Consider the following 19880-nt stretch of genomic DNA (forward strand, 5'->3'; position numbering starts at 1 on the left):
TAAGTAACTGTTTAATGTTAACTTAATATTGATTTTTGTTTTAAACCATAAACACACTTTCCAGGAAGACCTACAAACTAGTATGCTATATAACCTAGGTTGGAGAATACTTCTCTAAACTGAAATTGAATCTTTGAACGCATACTGTTGATGTTGGGTCTCAGAAGCCATCTTTCATTCCAGTGAATTTGTCAGGGGTAATGGTCCTTGGTGAATGACTCTGAACGTATTATCATTTGATGTCTGTCTTTCAACTTTAGAAATTGGTAGAGCAAAGGTAGAGCAAAGACTTGAAGGGTTGATCTATATTTAGTCATAAAAAATTTCGGGACAGCATTTGAAACCAATTTATACAATCCATCACATCAACAGGCTAAAGAAGAAAAATCACATGATCATATCACTAGATACAGACAAATATTTGACAAAATCCAACACCTATTCATGATTAAAAAAAAAAGATCTCAGTAAATTAGGAATAGAAGGGAACTTTCTCAATTTGATAAAGAATATCTATTTTAAAAATCTACAGCTTACATAACATTTAAAGATGAGAAACTTGAAGCTTTCCCAGTAAGATCAGAAATAGGGCAAAGATATCTCCTCTCATCACTGCTTTCAGCATGATACTAGAAGCTCTGGATAATGCAAACATATAAGAAGAGGAAATAAAAGGTATACGGATTGCAAAGAAAGAAATAAAACTGTCTTTGTTTATAGATGACTTGATAATTTATGTTGAAAATCTGAAATTAATTGACAAAAATACTCCTGAAACTAATAAGGAATTATATCAAGTTGTAGGATACAAAATTAAATATACAAAAGTCAATTACTTTCCTATATACCAGCAATGAACAAATGGAATTTGAAATTAAAAGCAAATAACACTGGGCATGGTGACACATGCCTATAATCACAGAGGCTCAGGAGGTTAGGGAAGGAGGATTACAAGTTCAAAGCCAGCCTCAGCAACTTAGTAAGGTCTTAAACAATTTAGCAAGATCCTTTCTCTAAATAAAATACATAAAAAAGGGATGGGGATGTGGCTCAGTAGTTTAAGTGCTCCTGGGTTCAACCCACAGTACCACACACAAACAAGAACAAGAACAACAACAACAACAAAAACCCACCATAATATTTATGTTAACACCCCCAAAATGAAATAATGGGATTTCCTTAAGATTTAATTTCATTACAAAATGAAAATTAATAAAATGTGTATAATACCTATATGAGGAAAACTACAAAACTACAACTGTGATGAAAGAAATTAAAAAATAATAAATGGAGAATTATCCCATATTCACAGACAGGAAGACTCAATACTGTTAAGATGTTAATTCTTCTCAAAATGATCTATAGATTCAATGCAAATCTATTAAAAATCTAGGCAAGTTGTTTTATGGATATTGATAAACTGATTTTAAATTTTATATGGAAAAGCAAAAGACCCCAAATAGCCAACTTATTATTGAAGAAGAACAAAATTGGAGGTCTGGCACTATATCACTTCAAGACTTACTATGAAGCTTCAGTCTGGTATTGGCAAAAGAATAGATAAATCTATGGAACAGAACAGAAGGCTCAGGACTAGATCCACATAAATATACTCAATTGATCTTTGATAAAGGACCAAAGACAATACAATGGAGAAAAGACAGTCTTTTCAACAGTGTTGGAACAACTAGACATTCACACTGGGGGTGGGGCGGGGGGGAGAATCTAGAAATACAGTTTAAACTTGTTACAAAAAAAATTCATTTGAAATGAACCACAGACCTAAATGTAAAATAAAAAGCTATAGAAAATCTAGCTGCTCTTGGGTTTGTGATAACTCTTTAGATACAACAACAAAAGAATGATCCATGAAATAATTTATAAGCTGAACTTCATTAAAATTAAAAATTTCTGCTCTATGAGGGAAAATATCAAGAGCATAAAAAGACAAGCCACAGACTGGGAGAATATTTGCAAAGATACTTCTGGATAAAGGACTGTTATCCAAAATATATAAAGAACTCTAAAAATTCAACAATAAGAAACAATAAATTTGCTTAACAAATGGGCCCAAAACCTTAACAAACACCTCAGCAAAGAAGACACACAGATGGCAAATAAGCATATGAAAAGATACTCCACATCATCATGTTATCAGGAAAATGCAAATTAAAACCAATAAAATGGTCCAGAATACTGGACAACTCCAATGATAGGGAGCAACAGGAATTCTCATTCATTGCTGGTGGGAATGCAAAATGGTACAGCTGCTTTGGAAGATAGTTTGGCAGTTTCTTATAAAACTATTCTTACCATATGGCATTTACCCACGGGTGTTGAAAACTTATGTCCTCATAACAGCCCATATACAGATTTTTATAGTAGCTTTATTCATAAGTGGCAAAACTTGGAAGTATCCAAGATATCCTTTAGTAGGTGAATGGATAAGCGGTGGTTCCTACAGTCAATGGAAACCTGACATAAGCCTGGACTCCTCCCCTCCCTCATCTGCACCCCCCCACCTGTCATCTCTATTCCCCACGTCTCACAAATCTGATCCCATGTCTCCATTCCCAGTGACACCCCCTGAATCCAGGCCATCATCATCCCCTGCCTGACCTGTGGTGGTCATCTCTGGGTGATCACCTGCTTATTTATCTACCACCATGTTCTCCACTCCTTAGAAAATTCCTTCTAGACTGATCAATCTCCCGGCTTGAAAACTGTCCAATGCCCTGAGGAGGAAGCGCAGATTCCTTAACATGATTTCCGACTCTTATCCGTAGGATATCTGTCTACTGCCTTCATCATTCCTGTGGTCCAGGGCATGGCATCGTATTCAGTATTCAGTGTTTACTCTTTGTCTCGCCTTCAGGCCTTTTCCTGAGCTCCTCTCTCTTGCTGTGCTAGTAACTACATTTAGTGTCTTAATTCCTCACATCTCACTCTCTATACAATCTATTCTGTCTTCAGTTTTGCCCTAATGACCAATGAAATGAATTAAAAAAAAAAAAAAAAAAAAGGTAGGGGTCGGGGGAGAGAAAAGGAAAGACCTTTTGGAAAGAGAGAAATTCTTAAAAATCTACATGTAGCACTATGTATCAGGCACTGTGCTAAGCACTTTACAAATAGTAACATTTATCCTACCAACATATCCTGTTTCCAGAGTAAAAGATATCAGAATAGAGTGATAGACAAGGCAGGTCTCTCATTTTTACTTCTCCTGTTTCCCCACACCCCCTACCCCTGGCAAATTCCTCTCTCTCTCTCTCTCTCTCTCTCTCTCTCTGTACCAGGTTATCCTTCACTTGACCAACGATTATGGAAGTTCTTCAAGATTCTCTCATCAGCCAGAAGTACTCTCTTCTGGCTCCCTCCTCTCTTCCTCCTCCTTCTGCCTGGGTGACCACATCCTCCCTGTATATAAACGAATGTCTTCCCGAGCTGCAGTCCTGGTTACCCAGCTGCCAGGCTGTCACTCCCACTTGTATGCCTCACAGGCCTTTCCGACTCACCATCCAAAACAGGGCTCCCCATCTCTGCATTACCGGGTCACCCCTATTCCTCCACTGTAAATGGCCCAAACATCCCCACAGTCATCTAAACCAGGAACCTGGGAGCCATCCTGGACTTTCCCTGTCTCATTCAAACAATCTCTATGTGCTATCAATTCTGACTCCTAAATATTTCTCAGGTTCTACATCTCTTCATCCCTGTTACCTTCGTCCTACTCCACGCCACTATCATTTTTCGCTTTCATTACTTCAGTAGCCTCCTGACTGATCTCTCCACTTCCACGCTTGGCACAACCTTCCCAATCTATTCTCTGCACATCAGCCAGGAGAATCTTGCTTTAAAAAAATTACCGGTTTTAAATCTGGGCTATGCCATTTATTGGCTGCATTCTCCTGGGCATATCACTCAACCTTTTTAATTCCTATCTTCCTTCTCTATAAGCTGGAAATAACATGTTACAGAGTGGGAATAATGATTAAAAGAGATGATCCAGATAAAGTGAGAGAATGGGGCACTCTAACACTGTGAGTAGGAGTATAAATTGTCAGACAAATTTAAAAAGACACAGCAAAAACGTATTCTCAGTACCATGTCATTATATCTCCTTTGAGAAATAACAGGAATGGGTTAGTCTATATTTTGCATTCTCAGAAAATTTTTAAAAAGTGCTTTCACCTATGCTATGATATAAAGACATGATTGATGTTATGTGCAAACTTGGCTAGGTTACAGGGCTCAGTGCTGTCAAACACCAGTCCAGATTTTGCTGTGACTATATTTTGTAGATGTGATTGACATTTGTAATCATTTACTTTTAAGTAAAGGAAGTGGCTCTCACTCATATAAGTGGACCGCATCCATTCAGTTGAAGACCTAAAGAATAACAACAACAAAAATCCTGAAATTTCCCAGAGCAGAAGGAATTCAGCTTTAGGACTGTAACATAGAAATCCTGCCCACATTTCCAGGCTCTCTGTGACTGTAACAGAGAAATCCTGCCCAAGTTTCCAGCCTGCTGGCCTGTCCTGTGGATTTCTTGCCAATCCCAAAAGCACATGAGCCAATTACTTAAAATAATTCTCTCTCTCTCTCTCTCTCTCTCTCTCTCTCTCTCTATATATATATATATATATATATATATATATATATTGAGAAAGAGATGGATCCTACTGGTTCTTTTTCTCCAGAGTACTCTGACTGAGACACTTACTGCAGGAGCTTATGGTGACAAAGTAGAATACTAGCTAACTGATACAACTCTAAGTGGCTCCAGGTAAAGTTTTTACAGTGTTCTTAAAGAAAGAGTCCTAATCAATTCAGCAATATGAACTCTGAATAAATACTTCATCTTGGAAACAGGACTTAAGTTAGGCACATAATTTGAGAAAACCCACCTCAGACTGCTGGCAAGATGTATAACTACTCGGGGGAACAGTACCCAGCACCCACCTGCTTGACCACCTAATAAGAAAATCTTTGCTGAACATCCACTCTAGGCCAAGTGTTCTGCTTTATCCATAATAAACAACAAAGTCAGGCACTTTCAAAGATTCTGTACCACTTTTGTTTGCCAGTATGGTGGCCAGTATGTCACACCTTACCTGTAGGAAATGATTGATGGCCATGTCATGCAATCCCAGGGCTTGCTCTACAGCTGCTAATTCCTTCAAGACTGATATACGCTCAGGACTTTTTTCACCTTTGCTGATCTCAGTATATTCCAAAGCCTCTTTGTAGTAGGGCAAAGCTTCTTTTGATTTCCTCTGAGCTTGATGCATCCTAAAAAAAAATTCAACAATATTTTTTAAATAATTAAAATAGAAAATGCTAAAAATATTTGTGGTCTGGTGGTCAGGATCTCTCTAACCCCTGATGTTCAGGCTTGTTTGCTTGATGGCTGAGTTATTCCTCCTCTTGGCAGCTGGGTGTGGTGGTCAAGGGGATGATAGACTATGGGATCACCAGGAGGGTTCAAGTACTGACCCCTCCACTTACTAGATATATGACCTTCAAATCATGCAACAGTTTCCTTGTGGGTAATTTAAGGATGATAACAGTGTCCACTCCATTAGTTTATTAATTAGTTAATTTTCACAAAAATACCAAACATAGTCTCTGACACATAATAAGTGCTATGCAGGTGTTGGTTAAAAAATATAAAATACTTTACAAAACAACAATAGCAACCATGAAGGATACTGAGATCCTGATAACTGATCTACTGAGAAATTTCCCCCTATTGGTGAGGCTGCATTAACTGTTAGGGAGAATATAATTTGGGCATACACTTCTCGGTATTAAAATTATACAACTTGGTATATATGCACATATATAATTCTGCAAATATTACTTCTAGGAATTTATCTTGAAGCAATGCTCTGGCAGGGACAAGAAGAAAAACAGAAGAATGTTTACCTTGACACTTTCTAAAATAAAGGAAAAGTACAAAGCACTTAAATTAACCACTTAGGGAACAGTTCAAGCAGGTTACCCTAAGTACATCTATACTGTGGGATGTCATATAGCCATTAAAATGAATGTTAGTCCTTACTCATCAACCCAGAAACATATCCATTTTATATTCTTCAGTAAAAAGGCAGGTTATAAAAATAGTTTATACATCATCTCATGCATGTGAAAATTTTATAGCTAATCTACATGGACACAAATGCATAGAGATATGTCAAAAAATGGTCAACAAATGTTAGCAACAGTTCATTTTCTAAACAGCTGGATTTAAGTGATTTTAATTTTCTTGTTTATGCTTTTCTAAATTTCCCAAATTTTCTTCTATAAAGCTATATTACTTTTATATTAGAAAATGCTAATTTAAATGTTATAAGTAAAGGTGGCAGTGGGAAAATATTCTTTTACCTTCTTAGGATAAGAATCTTGCATATAAAAATGTGTCCCTAGATATTGCCCAACAAACAGAAAGACAAACATTTAAAAATATTCTCCAAAATATTTTCTAAGACTATTTTCTTTCATGGAAAGATTTTATGTACAAAATTCACAATGAAAAATCAATCCCTCCTATGTTGCCCTCCATCTTAAAATCTTTTTATTATTATTATAATTATTAATACACTTTAATTGTGCAGATTAGCGGGCTTCATTGTGATATTTCCATATATGCATATAACATGCTTTGATCCATCCTCCCTATTACCCTCTCTTACCCCTATTTCTTCTCCCCTGATCTTCTTTCCCTTCCTGATAGGTCACCTTCTGCTCTCATGTTGTCTTTCTTTCCTTTCCTATCTCCATATATGAGAGAAAACATGTGATATTTGTCTTTCTGAGACTGGCTTATTTTACTTAACATGATGTTCTCCATTTCCATCCATTTTCCTGAAAATGACAGGATTCCACTCTTTTATGGTTGAATAATATTTCTCCATTGTGCATATACACCACATTTTATTTATTCATTCATCTGTTGATGGGCATCTGAGTTGATTTCATAACTTGGTATTTGTGAACAGGGTCACTATAAACATGAGTATGCAGGTCTCTTTTGTATGCTGACTTTGTTTCCCTTGGATATATACCCAAGAGTGATGTAGCTGGATCACACAATAGCTCTATTTTTAGTTTTTTGAGAACCTCCATACTGTTTTCCATAGTGACTGTACTAATTTACATTCCCACCAATAGTGTATAAGAGTTCCCTATGCCTGGAATCCTTACCAATATTTGTCACTCTTGTTTTTTTGATAATAGCCCTTCTGACTGGAGTGAGATGGAATCTCAATATGGTTTTGATTCACATTTCCCTGATGGCTAAAGATGTTGTATATTTTTTTTCATGTATTTAAATATTTGTCATCTATACTTTCTTCTTCTGTTCAGCTCATTTGTCTATTTATTGATTGGGCTACTTGTCCTTTTGGTGTTGAATTTTTTTTTACTTTTTTTTCTTTATATTCTGGATATTAATCCTGTCAGGTAACTAGCTGGTAAAGATCTTCTTCCATTCTATATATTGTCTCTTCACTGTTGACTGTTTCCTTTGCAATGTAGAAGCTTTTTAATTTGATGCAATCCCATTTTTCAGTTCTTACTATTATTTCCTGAGCTAATGGAGTCCTTTTCAGTACCAATATCTTGAAGTGCTTCCTCTCTTTTCCTCTAGCAATGTCAAGGTTTCAGGTCTTTCATCATTTTGAGTTGACTCTTGTACAGGGTGAGAGAAATCTAGTCTCAACCTTCTACAGGTGGATTTTCAGTTTTTCCTCTTCAACCATATGTTGAAGAGGTTGTCTTTTTTCCAATGTATGTTTTTGGTTTCTTTGTTGAAAATCAGATGACTATAGATGCATGAGTTTATTCCTGGTCCTCTATCTTGCTCTACTAATCTATGTATCACTCTTTAATGTTAATATCATGCTGTTTTTGTTACAAAGACTCTATAGTATATTTTGAGATTGGGTATTGTGATGCCTCCTCTTGTTCTTTTTGCTCAGGATTGCTTTGGTTATTCTGATGCCACAAAAGTCTTTAATATAAAAAGGGATTACAATTCCCAAATGGCACGTGGGTAACTGAGACCTACTGAGAGAAAGTGACTAAATGACTGCAAAAAACAGGTCTTATTTTCAACTCAGTCATTGAATATTTTTCATACCTCTTTTCTCTCTAAAGGAATTAACTGATAAAGGAAAGATACTTTTCAGATCTCTGGTTCAGATGACCATAATGGAATAAAATGCTGACTGGACAATTTATGAATCTGTGTGTCTTCTATCATTGTTGAAGAGGTTTAAAACACAGTAAGAGGTGGGGATTAATATATGCCTGAACCAAGTAAGTTTATAGCTCACAGCAACCCTAATCTTGGAAACAAAGAGATTAATAGATGACCTATAATACCAGACTTCCCTTTGACTCTTAATGAGTTTAGAATGTAGTGGGTCATCATTATCTTTGCAATTATCATACTTTACTTTTGCAGAAAAAAAAAACATTAGAAGCTTTGGTAATAGAAAGAGGCTCTGAAATATGTGGTTGATAAGAAATCACTTAGTCAAAGAATTAGATTCCTGGTAGACAAAGCTGAAGTCATGCAAAATGAGGGTCAGGAAACTCAGGTCTGGAGGCCAAATTTGCTCACCGTCTGTTCTTGTAAGTAAAACTTTATTGGCATGCCGCAGTGCCCACTGGTCTACGTTTTGCCTATGGCTGTTTTTGAACTATGATGCTGGAGTTGAGTAGTTGTCACTAAGACCATAAAGCCTATAAAGCCTAAAATATTTATTTACTACCTTGGCTTTTACAGAAAGTTTGTTGATCTCTGTTTATAATCTAGAGAAAGTTGCATACTTTTGAAATGACTTTAGATTTTTTTTCCACCTAATTTATCCTAGAGAACTCAGACAATGCCATTGATATTTGAGCAGAGGAAAATCTTCTTCATCTTTTTCCTTTCTATGTTCAAAAATGATGCAGATTGTGCTCAGGAAGTAAAGAATGGGTCTTTTGTTTCTAAGGGTGCCTGTTAAAGTCATGGAAGACTGATAAAGCAAATACAAACACCAAGTTGCAAATGTCAAAGCTTAGTAATCAAGCTTATAAATGAGAAAAAAGGAAACGATAACAATGCATGTATTAATTCACATAGCAACAATTCTTCCTTTCCTGAGATAGGATACTAAAGAGAAGTGTTTAGGAGTTTGTAATGATGGAGACTGTGGGCAACTTGTAGCCACCTACTATTTTAGCCCAAAGTACAGCATATTACTGTTAATATGTTAATGCCACATCATCTCTTCAGGTGTCAAAAGTCATCCTTCAAATACTGCTTCTTATAGAAATTTTTATGGAAAAGAATGCAGGAGGAAACCCAGCCTGATGGAGCACAACTGTAATCCCAGCTAGTCAAGAGGCTGAGGTGGTAGGATCACAAGGTTGAGGACAAACTAGACTACCCAGTGAAACTCCTTTAAAAAAAAAGAAAGAAAGTTAACACAGGTCAGTCAGTTACAAGTACTGCAGCAGGAGAGAAAATGCAAACTGTATTCTGAGCATTTGCACCTAACAAAATCTGAACAAGAATCAGATGTCTCTGAGCCTTGGTTTCCTCATCTGAACTCTGGTGTCTGATAGGACTACTATGAGAATTGAATAAGATGTCAGTCAAGGTGCTTTGCAAATGGAAGTGAGCCATACAGGTTGGTATTAAATGCCTATATATAATCCTATCTTACTCTTTCTCCCTCCCAACCTGCACTCTGCCTCAGGCTGTCCTCATGTAGAAATGGGTTCTGTTGTGGTCTCATCTCTACCCCACAACCACCCACGTAAGATTCTGACAAGTCAAAATAATAGGCAGAATTCAATTCAAAGGGATGAAAGCATTATGTGAGGTAAACATTTTTACTTACCCAACTGAACTTTTGAAAAATTTAGTGTGTTACTATTAGAACAATACACATTCATGATGAAAAGTTAGAAAAGACAGGTAAACAAAAATTTTTAAATATATGAAATTAGGACCATCACAGAATGAATACAAAAGCTCCAAATGAATGAGAAGCCTAAATTTAAAAATCAAAACTATTATATATTTGATAGAAAATATATGGAAAAGTAATCCTGTGACTTTAGGTAGGGAAGAATTTCTTACACAGATACAAATAAGTGCCAAAGCAACAGAGAAGATAGGTAAATTCAGTCACATTAAAGATAAAAATTCCTGTGCATCAAGCAGCACAGAGGAAGTTGAAGAGGCAAACTACACACTGGGAGCACACAGGGTTACCTGTAGCCAGCACGCAACTTGTTGCCAGAATTATGAAGGCTGTACAAGTTTGTTTTTAAAAATTCAAATTACCCAATAGAATGTGAATTAACTAAGTCACAGAAAAGGAGTTCTAAATGACTGAGAAACATGAAAAGATGTTCAATCCCACCATCAGGAAAATGTAATTAAATAAACCATGAAATATAATTTTATATCTATCTGATTGGCAAAGGTAAAAAGCTGGACAATAACATCAGATATTAAACGTGGAGTATCAGGAATTTATATACCCTGCTAATAAGGGCATAAATTGGTGGAAAGTGTTCAGGAAAACCTAGTAAAGTTGAGGATGTGGATTCTTGCCAAGTAAGCAATTACATTCCTGGGTGTATACCTCAGAGGCAGTCTTATGTATGTCCCCAAAGAGACATATATAAGAATGATCATGCAAATAGGGTCTATGGTAGTAAAAAATTGGAGGCAATTCACATGTTCACTCTCATGAGAATGGATAATTAAATTAGGGGGAAAAACAGATAATTAAAACTACATGGAGGTATAAAGAGACTAGAATTGTATTTATCAATAGATATGGATATAACTCAAAACTATAGCTGTTAAAGAGAAAAAAGCAGCCACAGAAAGAATCTTGTGAAGTTCAAAAACATGAAAAATAACATTAATATGGCCATGCATGTTTGCAGCAAAGGTACAGAAACATTAAGAAGAGTGAAAAATACTAAATTTTGCATAACGATTACCTGCAAAGTGGGGAAAGAAAACAGGATTGGAGAGAATATATAGCAAACTTTCATTTATCTGAAATCTTCTCTTTTTGTCTAAGTTTGGCAATGTGTACATGAGAATTTGCATAATATCTATCCTTTACTATGCCTCAAATGTTTTATTAAAAAGATGAACAGAGACAACATTGTTGTTCATTGCGTATCCAGGAGGAAGCACATGCTCTACCCTGCTTCCCTTGAAATCACTGTGCTGTACCATTACAGGGTCCTGGCACTAATGCAGCCAGAAATGGAGGCTATTGAGCTAATGCAGCCCACAATGAGCCTTCTGAAGCTCACCGAGAGTACACTATTCATATAAAAGAAAAGGCGAAATAGAAAATAAAATTACTTCAGTTTCACAATATATTTAATAAAAAATGAATTGAGAGGGAGTACTATATCAAGAAATAACTAAATTATAGTCTTACCTCCATCTCCAACTCACTTAAAGCATCAGTCAATTTCAGATAATCTTGTCTGTTTCTATTTTCTCCTATGCAATGTTTGGGATAGCAATATTTTCTCCTTTCCATTTTCATTTACCTGTGGGGGATGCTTTGAGGATTTATTATCTAGTGTGTCCATAACGTGTTTGGTAGCTTTAGGAAACATAGTAGACAGATGAAAAGATAGATAATTTTGAACAACAGAATGTGGCAGTATGTTAATTTGGCAGGTCCACAACTTAAACCATGGCATATTTTATTGAATGAAAATATATCCACAGAGATTCCACAGAGCACATGATGACATCTCATCTCAGACAAGTTTCAGGGATCTCACAGGGATGGAGAGTCATTTTAACATGCAATAAACAAATGCAATCTCCTCTGGTATTACTAAGGCAACAGAGAGCTTCCATATAAAAACTCTAGAGTTTGGCGAGAATATTGTACAACAGTGAGGAGGAAAGTGTTTGCAGAAATGTCACCGATGATTGGAATCTGATGAGAAACCAATCCCAAAAGAGAATAGTGGGAGTTTTCTAGAGTCAAAGTAAGGAAAGACACCTAGATCTCTCTCCATACAAGTGGAGGCTTTGCTGTTAAGCACATTTTGAGAATTCCTTTCTGCATTAGGGAACTGTGATCCAAGCCGTGGTTAGCTGGTTGGACACCAGAGTTTGATAGACTAGGTTCTGTTCAGACATGTCCTCACAGTGTGACCTTGGAAATGACCTCCCTTCTCTCAGCCTCAGATACTTCATTTGAAAATAGAAATATAAGAATATCCACCTCACATGATGAACTGAGGATGAAATGGATGAAGTATGCAAAGCACTTAGCAATAGCTTCACACAGAAGGTGGTCAATAATAGGTAGTTAATGTGATCTGGACTTTTCTTTTTTTCCCCCTCCCTCCTTCCTTTCTTCTTTGCTTCCTTTCTCCTCTTTATTTTCTTTTTCTTTCTATTTTTGAGGGTCTACTATGTACCTCGATGCTTTAACATGGTATCCATGGTTAATATTCATAGCAACCCTCTGAGGTCCTGTCATTTTGATATTAACAGAGGAGTAGAGTGAGCCTCATAGGAAGCAGGGTACTTGCCCAAGTTTCTACAGCAGGATAATCTGAATAAACACTGACTTGAACCTAGGGGTTCTGACTCCAAAGTCCACATTATTAATTGTACCATGTCATACTGCCTAGAAATACCTGGCAGGTGTCCTGTTCATACTCTGAAGAAAGAAAAGTGTTTGCTTATTCCTGGGCTAGTTCAACACAGCCATACCAGGCCATTTGCTCACACTGGGCAAGCTCTGGAAGTCTCCAAAGACAGTGTCAGGAAGTCACAGGCAGTCAGGTCATATGTTCTGGAGCAGCAATCTCATGCCACACAGAAAGGTGATTTTAAAAGGAATGTGCGTGTGTGTGCACATGCGTGTGCACAGGTGCAATGGTGGAAGCTTATATACATAAAGACAATGATCTGTCTCTGGGATCTGTCAGTAATCAGAACAGAACACAATTCTAAAATCTGTGGGGGAAGCTTTCCTGCTTTTTTTCTCGTGACTCTCTAAATTTAGCAGACTTAAAGAAATATTGCACAGGTACATATGATTGGGATTCAGTCTCCAAAAACCATTACTGAATGAAGTAAGTTTGGGACAGAGGAGGAAACATAGAGGGAAGAAGCTTCAGGCCGAGTCAGGGATGGATGGTATGGAACATGAGTCACCCTGAAGTACTTATCTGTCAGGCCAGGGAGAAAGGCACTGGCCAGGCCTGATGGGTACCATAAAAGGAGAGAAAGACAGAGGAAGAGGATACACTAAAAGATATCCTTCTAAGAGGGACATAAATCCTACAAGGGCTGCTTGAGAAATTATCCTGACCTTCTACTTCCAAGACCTGGCAAAACAAAAGGCCCTTGTAGTTCAAGGGTAACTACAGAAATGTATAAAAATGAAGCCCTATTTTGTTTTTTTTTTGAAAGCACCTCAGTTTAAACCAAATATTCACATTTCAACAAGGAAACAAAGCAAAGGAATGATAATCACATGGTTGAGACATATGCGTTCCAGTGAAGATGTCAGGATAAAGAATATGAAAGAAAAGAAATGACAAAATTTAAAACTCTGCTAAACACTGAAGTAACTTTGTAGAACAGCCTGGAACATGAACTTAAGTTCTTGTTGGTCATTCAGCATAGATGCGTACACAGCTCGCCATCTGCTGGCAAGGCTTGGTACTGCTAGTTTGGAAAGTACTCTTGAGGCAGTGCCAGATTCTGGCGGCCGAGGATAGTTTACTGTTTTGTAGCAACACTGTTCAACACTAAGTACTGATACATTAGTCGGGTCTGAGCAGATGCAACACATTAACAGATCTTCTACCTCTGATTTGTATATTTTCTGCCTTAAAATATAGAATAGTGTCTAATTTTCTGGGCAGGAAGAGATTCTGGGTGGGCCTGGTTGTGTAATTCTTCTCAATCACCCAACCCTCTTTTTTCTTACATAAGTGGAATCCTACAGTTTCTTCTGTGTCTTGTTTCTATAACTAATTATGTTGTAAGAGTCATCTGTGATGTTAAGGTAGAAATCTGACAATTTGTATGAACAGACCATGATTTTGAATATCCTACTTTTGATGAACATTTGAGCTGTTGCCAATTTTTGGTCATCACAAATAATGCAGTTTTGAATGTACTTGGCTCTATCATTTAGTGGATATATGCATGCATTTCTGTTGGATATATATTTAGGAGTTTTAATGTTGGGTCAAAGGATATTCAAATGTACAAATTTGTAGAAAATGCCAATTGGTTTTCTAAAGTAGTTATACCAAATATATTTCAAACAGCAACAAAGCAGAGAGAATATATGAGCACCACATCTTTGCCAGCCCTGGATACTATCAGTCTCTTACAAAGTTTTAGCCATTCGAGTGAGACTGGAGTGGTAACTTATGACTTTAGTTTTCATTTCCTGAACATATTTATTTGTAAGGTGGCTATCCTTTTCTGTGAAAAGTCTCTTTTCAAATTTTTTTTTATTCAGTTGTTTTCATTTTAATGATATCTGGGAATTTTTTTTTTAAGTTGTCAATGGAACTTTATTTTATTTACTTATATGTGGTGCTGAGAATCAAACCCAGTGCCTCATGCATGCTAAGCAAGTGCTCTACCACTGAGCTACAATCCCAACCCTAGGGGGATTCTTTACAGAATCTATACATAGACTTTTTTTCAACTGTATTTACTATAAATATCTTCTTCTTGGTGCTAACCTGTGGTGTAAAATATATGATGACTTAAATACAGGACAGTATGAGCCCAAATGGGGTAAAGAGTGTTAACATGGTTACATGTCCTTGCATTGTCCAGGAAACAGTTAATTGATTAATTTATTTTTAGATTATAATAAGTCAGTTATATAAATTACAAACTCAGTAGTAATCATTAGAAGATAAAACAAGACATAACTTACAAGTCAGTAGGTAAGAAAATGGAATGATAAAAATATTTGACTAAAAGAAACCAAGAAAGGAACAGACAATGGATAGGACGAATGGAAACTTAAACACAAATAAAGATTTTTTAAAATGGGAAAGGTACTTTAGGAAAATTTGTACCAAGAGAGCTATGATATAATATCAGGCAAGATACAGAGATGGGGACAAAAAAGGACAAGGAAGATACACTGATTCAACAGAGTCATAGATTAAGAGGATATGTTGCTGTTGAACTCTCCTCCCCTCTACAAAGCAGCCTCATAGTATATATAACAACTAGCAGAACCAGGAGATGTAGATAGACCACTAATGATCCTAGATGATTTAAACATACTCATCTTAAAAACTAATATATTAAATTGGCAAAAATAAAGATATAAATTCAAATAACAGAATTAATAAGGTCAACCTAATTCAGATTTACTTAGAACATTAAACATAATAAATAAATACTATAATTTCTCTTGAACCATATTTGGAACATTCACAAAAGTCAACCATGGACTAGATCACAAAGGAAGTGTCAATAAATTTCAAAGGGTCAATAATATGAAAATATGTTTCTGTCCACCAGGCAATAAAATTATAAATCAGTATATCAGAATACCTTGAAAGATCACATATATCTGCAAATTAAAACACATCATTGAATAATCTTTGGACTAAGGGGTAATTTCCAACTAAGAACATAAAGACAGTGGTAAATGTTGCATGTTAAATATATGAAGTAGAGTTAAAGCGGGTCTTATAGGGAAAATTCCGAGAATATCTTTGGGTGGGAAACACTTTCTAAACAAACTCCTAACACATAAACCAAAAGGTACAAAAGAATGAATGTGACTCTAGTGAAATGAAGAATTTCTATTCCATGAAGAACACTATACACAAAATTAATAAATGGGCAATACATGTAAGAAAATAGATGCAATATCATTAATATTTATAACATATAAGAAAATCTTGATTATCAAAAGGAAAAGCATAGGGAATCCCAAAAGAAAAATAAGAAAGACTACTAATAGGCTATTTACAGGTGGGGAGTCAGAAATAGCTAAGAAAAATATGAAGAGGTAATTGAACTCTTTAATAGGAGAAATGTAAATAGACCCCAAAAATAATTAGCATGTTACACACGTGAGGTTGGCAACAATTAGAAAGATCAACAAGGCCAAACAGTGTTGGGGATGTGAGAAAAAGGGAACCCATCTGTCCTGCAAGTGGGAATTGAGATGGCAGTAGCCATCAGCCAGTGCTTACAGAACCTGAAGTACCTTTCTCCCCAGTGATCCAGAAATCCCTGAGGCATAAACCTCAGAAAGAGTCTCACTTACTTACATAAGTGAAGCTGCATATGAGTATCAGTGACAGCACTGCTGTGTGGGGACGTCAGTTGCTAGGAGGATGGAGGAGCAAAATGTGGCAAATGCATAGGAGCAGAAGTACAGGCAACAATTAAAGTACTGAGCAGAAAAAAGTAAGAAACAGTGAGACATGTATACAAATTTTTGCAAACTTAAAACACATAAATACACAATTCAATGCATAAAACAATACTATTTATTATTCAGAGATTCATCTTAGAAGACAGACCATCATTCAAATATATATCTATGCTATGGGAGGGGAGAGAATGAGGGTGAAAATCTGAACTTAAGGGAAAATTTTAATTTAAAAAAGCACACCAAAGGGCTTAGACTGACAGACAATGCTGGTCTAGCAGTCCGGAAAAACCTCAAACAAAACAAAATAAGAAGGTAGAATTGTAATCACAGAAGAAAAACCTTTAAGAGCTTGAGTCAGAGCTGGTCCTTCTCAATTTCTATTCATATGGAGTATTAGGTGTGTTTTCCTGGGGCCCTTTGCCATTATCTCTCTTAAAATGATCCTAGTGGTTCTATGAGTTCTCTTGGTTGTGAATGTAAATTGAATTCTTCCAGCTTTGGCCAAGGGCGGTCATGTAGGTCAACTGGGATGCTCTGCCTCTTCTAGAATAGACCTTTCTCCACCCTCCTGCCTCACTAAGCCATCCTTCTGAAGAGCATGGGTACTCTACCATCCCACACTCTGGGAATCGGCATGGGGCTGGGCTTGGGCACAGGACCAAGGTCCCATCACTTTCTCTCTACAACACTTCCAGCTGGGGTTATTTGGTGAGTGTGGCATGGTATGAGGAACAAAGAACAATCCTCTCAATGTCACAGACTGGATATGCTTAAAGGTCTTTCTCCTTGGAGGTCCTCATCCCAAAATCAATCTACTGAAGAAGGGAGCAATGAAGACAAGGAAGGGAAAGGACACAGGGGCAGCAGGTGGAGAGGGAGATCAGGCAGAAAGTCAAGGGGATAATGATCAGAACTGTAAGACCCTGGATGGATATGAGAGCACTTGACATCAAGTGAAGTGTCCCGAATGTATGTCTTGGTGGGGGCTGCTGTGACAGACTGTGCTCCTCTTCTACATCTGGACAACGGCTTTGGGAGAAGCCATCACAGTCCCATGTAGAAGCTCCTCCTATCTGAAGACAGATTCTATTGGCAAAGAACCTCTAGCTGCCATGCATACAAAGTCTTAGACTTGACACTTACTGTGCAAAAGACAATTTGATCCGTGCTTGGATTTCTATCCATTCTTCCTTTAAAATCCTTCCACATTGTAGCAGCTCCTTTGAAAGTCTTTCTGCTTTTCTCAAATTCTCTGCAGCTTCCTTAAATCTGAACTGTGTTTAGGAAAGTTTCCTCTTGGTCCTAGATTCTGGGACCCCAAGTCCTGAATTTTCTTGGCTCTCACCCTTCCCGAGTCATCTGTTAGCTTTTTATTTGATCTTGAGAATTATATATAAATATATGACCAGCATTTTTATCTGTAAAGATCACAGACAAAAGGATACTTTTGAAGGGAGAGTAGGGCTTTCCCCATGGTACGGAAGAGTTCTATGGAGCACTTAAAAACATCTGAATTGTCGTTATAAGGAGGTACAATGGAGTCGGTGAGGATTTCTTTGGCTTTCTCTGCGTGTTGTTTTGCTTGTAGTGCAAATCCTGTGGACAGAAAAGAAGAAGTCTCAGTTTCTCTTGATCTCGGTTGGACTAATACAGTTCTCTATGGCTAGTGAATTTAACAAAGTCTCATGGTATTGTCAAGTGTCACACAGAGATGTATTTGGGCAGCAGGGAATATTGTCATGACTATAGTAACCAAAGAATTGTTTCATATCAAGTGCTCAAGAAAAAATTTTCCCCAAATGGCCATTTTTAGAAATTAAAATACCCAAACAAGCTGGAATTGAACAAATTTGAAACCTCACCAATATCAGGTGTAAAACATGTGACCAATAATCATTAAAAAACAAATGGAATACAAGGACTACAGCATTCTGGGAAGGAAGTAAGATAATCATGAATCTTAATCCTGGCTTTGTGACAGCAATCTTAATGAAATACAAAGAATTCTGAATCTTCTGCTCACCCATCTATAAATGTGATGTTACAGTTATTTTAACAATACAAACACAATTGCAGTGAGATCATGGACCACTGTGCCACAATCTCTTCCTGTGGGGTAGTAGGCTAATGCGAAACAAAATAGAACAATGAAAAATTACTACTAGAACAGATTTCCCAAAGGATTCCAGTGCTCTTCCCCAGGTTTATTAATCTGTGGGTGGGGTGACACAAGGATCACCAGCTGGGATCCCATGCTTCGTACTTCCCACGTTCCCATCCTCCTATCCAACACTGACACCCTCTTCCACTCACGCCCATACACCCCTGGTCCTATGGTGGGATCTGAAACTCAGATCTCTGAAAAGACTGTCAAAATATGAAGTTAATTCTGTTCTCATGTCTATAAAGCAGAAACAATATACTTTCTAAAGGAGAAAGTCAAGGCTATGCTCTTTATGTGAAATCTCTTACAGAACGTTATGGATCTTATTCTTTTTTAAAGCATATACTCAACTGCTTGCTAGAAATTTATTAGTGCCAATGGTGCATGTGATATACCAAAAGACATTGCAAACTGGATTTCCAACTCGGGTTTCTTCCCTTAAGAACATGAATTTGAATCTACTGGAGGTAGCATAGGTTGAGGTTCAAGAACATTGGCTCTGAAGTCAGACAACCCAAGAAAAATTTGCTGCTCTACCACTTACTAGGAGACTTTGTCCTCAGCATCCCCAAATGTACAAAAAGGTAATAACACCACCTCACAGGACCTCATACCTCACGTGGAAAACAGCAAGGCACCAGGAAGTCAGTAAATATTGGATACTACTTTTACTTTTAATTGAGGAAGAAAGACTCATGCAGAAAAGAGGCAGACTGTAGAAGGAAAGCATTACTTGAAAACCAAGATGGCAGGACACTATGACTGACATGTAAAATCTAACATTGGAGCCTTGGATCAGCTACTTATTAACAGTATGATCTAGGGCAAGCTGTTTCAATTCAGATTTGTTGTTTCCTCAGAATCTAGAAAATGGTGGGTGGTGGAGAGGGGAGGTAAATGAGATGATCCCCAAGGTTCCTTCTGGCTCCAATGGTCTTTGATTTAATAGGTAAGACCAGTCTATAATAAGTTCTGGCCAAAATTATTGAGTGATAATTCTATGCTTAGCACTATGGCATTTTCCACTTCTACTGCTTTATTTTCTCATGGGACCAGCTCTGGGAACTCAATGCCCCCATCGTCAGCCTTATCATAGCTTTTCAGTTGAAGAAACTGAGTGCAGAGATGTAGTCTTATACATCTTACTCTAGGCTGTATAGTCAGTGACTAGAAGATATCATATCCTGGTTGCTATCTGCTGTTTTCCCCTTCCTGTATCCCTTCTCTCTTCTTCTTTTTCCTTTTGGGATGTTTGGTCCCTGCACATC

The 19880-nt window shown here is 37.0% G+C and overlaps 1 protein-coding gene across 2 annotated transcripts in view; it reads right to left on the reverse strand.

Annotated features, from left to right (window-relative positions):
- Ttc23 (tetratricopeptide repeat domain 23) overlaps nucleotides 1-19880 on the reverse strand; it is a 90617-nt gene that overhangs the window by 44961 nt on the left and 25776 nt on the right. For both annotated transcript variants that reach the window (XM_047538922.1, XM_047538923.1), the window contains exons 4-6: nucleotides 17894-18044; nucleotides 17592-17717; nucleotides 5118-5295 (exon numbers count right to left, since the gene is read on the reverse strand). In XM_047538922.1, coding sequence (XP_047394878.1) covers nucleotides 5118-5295; nucleotides 17592-17717; nucleotides 17894-18044 — 455 coding nt within the window. The remainder of the gene's footprint in view (nucleotides 1-5117; nucleotides 5296-17591; nucleotides 17718-17893; nucleotides 18045-19880) is intronic.

Source organism: Sciurus carolinensis, chromosome 2 (assembly GCF_902686445.1).
Source record: "Sciurus carolinensis chromosome 2, mSciCar1.2, whole genome shotgun sequence".
In the NCBI taxonomy this organism is placed as follows: Eukaryota; Metazoa; Chordata; class Mammalia; order Rodentia; family Sciuridae; genus Sciurus; species Sciurus carolinensis.